General features: G+C 34.9%; 1 protein-coding gene across 1 annotated transcript in view; it reads right to left on the bottom strand.

The window, feature by feature from the left end:
- Positions 1 to 1,426, bottom strand: part of LOC104538287 (olfactomedin-4-like) — a 22,653-nt gene that overhangs the window by 9,167 nt on the left and 12,060 nt on the right. Inside the window, 3 exon segments of the mRNA XM_010181439.1 lie at position 1; positions 3 to 98; positions 991 to 1,203. The exon segment at position 1 is cut by the window's left edge and continues 75 nt beyond it. Of these exon segments, the coding sequence (XP_010179741.1) occupies position 1; positions 3 to 98; positions 991 to 1,203 (310 nt within the window).

The following is a 1,426-nucleotide window of genomic DNA, read 5'->3' as shown; positions in this document are numbered from 1 at the left end:
AATCGAGTCTGAAGAGACACAATTTGTCGACGAATGGCAAGGATGTTGTTTTTGTCCAGTGATTCTAGTTCATTTACCAGTATAGTCAGATTAGTGATCTAGAGGAAAAAAAAATGGAGAGCAAGTTCAAATTTCTGTCAGTATTATTTTAGATATTTGCAGGCAAGGCTGAAGATGTCATAGAACAGGTTTTAAGTAATAACCCTAAGAACAGACATTATCCTGCTAGCCTGAACTTTACATTTCCAGCAGAGGTATGTGACCACAAGGAAATGCTTTAACACTCAGCTGTATACCATAATGCATACATAGGATAAAAATATCCAGTAAGTCTTACCCAAGTACTAGCTATTAAATGTACTTATTCCAGTCTTACAAAAGTATCTGGAAATTTTATTTCCAGAGACAAATAATGTTCTCAATCACCTACCTGATGAGCTAGAGGACAATGGAGAAAATTATATTTCACTTTCCATCTGAAGTAATTATTCTCTCTAGGTGAGTGATTAATTACCATTTTGAAAATGTGATTTATAGTCTGCTGGGAAGGTGATAGTCTTTCCCACTTCTTGATTTCATATTGATTGGGCCACTGCCCTAGCAACAAGAAGCTAATTTTTTAATTATCTAAGTTAAAGCATGGAGGCTTTCAAGCATGGGGGTCTATAAATTAATATTTATTATAATAATTTAATCGGCTCACGTGCTTAACATTATGCAAAACTGTTAACTTTCAGGCAGGTAGTTGGCAAAAATAAGGGGTCTCAATTTGTTTTGAGGTTTCTTTGCTTTTCTGTGCTCTATATCAAGGAAAAAAAATGTTAATACATTTAAGCTCAAGTTTTCTTTTAATTTATGCTGATGAAATGCTAAAATAATTCCACTGGCTGCAGTAGAAACAGTCTACATTTCCTCAACCTAAACACTAAAGAGAGAATAGTCTATCTGTATATTTGAACCCTCTGTGGCAAATTAAGTGTCTGGCAATACCTCCAAATATATTTGCTCAACGATGACATTGCTTCCAACAAGGCTGGATTTCAGCTGAGTGACCAGTCTCTCTAGGTCATTGATTTCCACTTTCAGTAACTGGAAGTCCAGTTCTGTGAAAGACACACTGCTCTTCTCCATATGCTCCACTCTGATGGTTAGATTAAGGATTTTCTGCTGATACAGTTCAATCATTTTTGAGTACTTTCTGACCTTAAAGGAAAAAGCATACATATTCAAGTCCAGGTTAGCAAATAAAACAAGACTGTTTGACATCTTTATTATATTTCTGAGTACCCCATGCATTACTTCTACATACTTGACATACATATTCTTGACATAAACTACATAAATGAAATTCTCATCACATACATAAAAAATGTGAAATTTAACCCTCATTTATTGTTGGCAGTTTCACAAAGTCCCCTCAGGAATG

The sequence above is a fragment of the Mesitornis unicolor genome, unplaced genomic scaffold, assembly GCF_000695765.1.
Source record: "Mesitornis unicolor isolate BGI_N332 unplaced genomic scaffold, ASM69576v1 scaffold15340, whole genome shotgun sequence".
Lineage (NCBI taxonomy): Eukaryota > Metazoa > Chordata > Aves > Mesitornithiformes > Mesitornithidae > Mesitornis > Mesitornis unicolor.
Note: the sequence above shows the minus strand (reverse complement) of the source record. Positions and strands in the feature narration are given on the sequence as shown.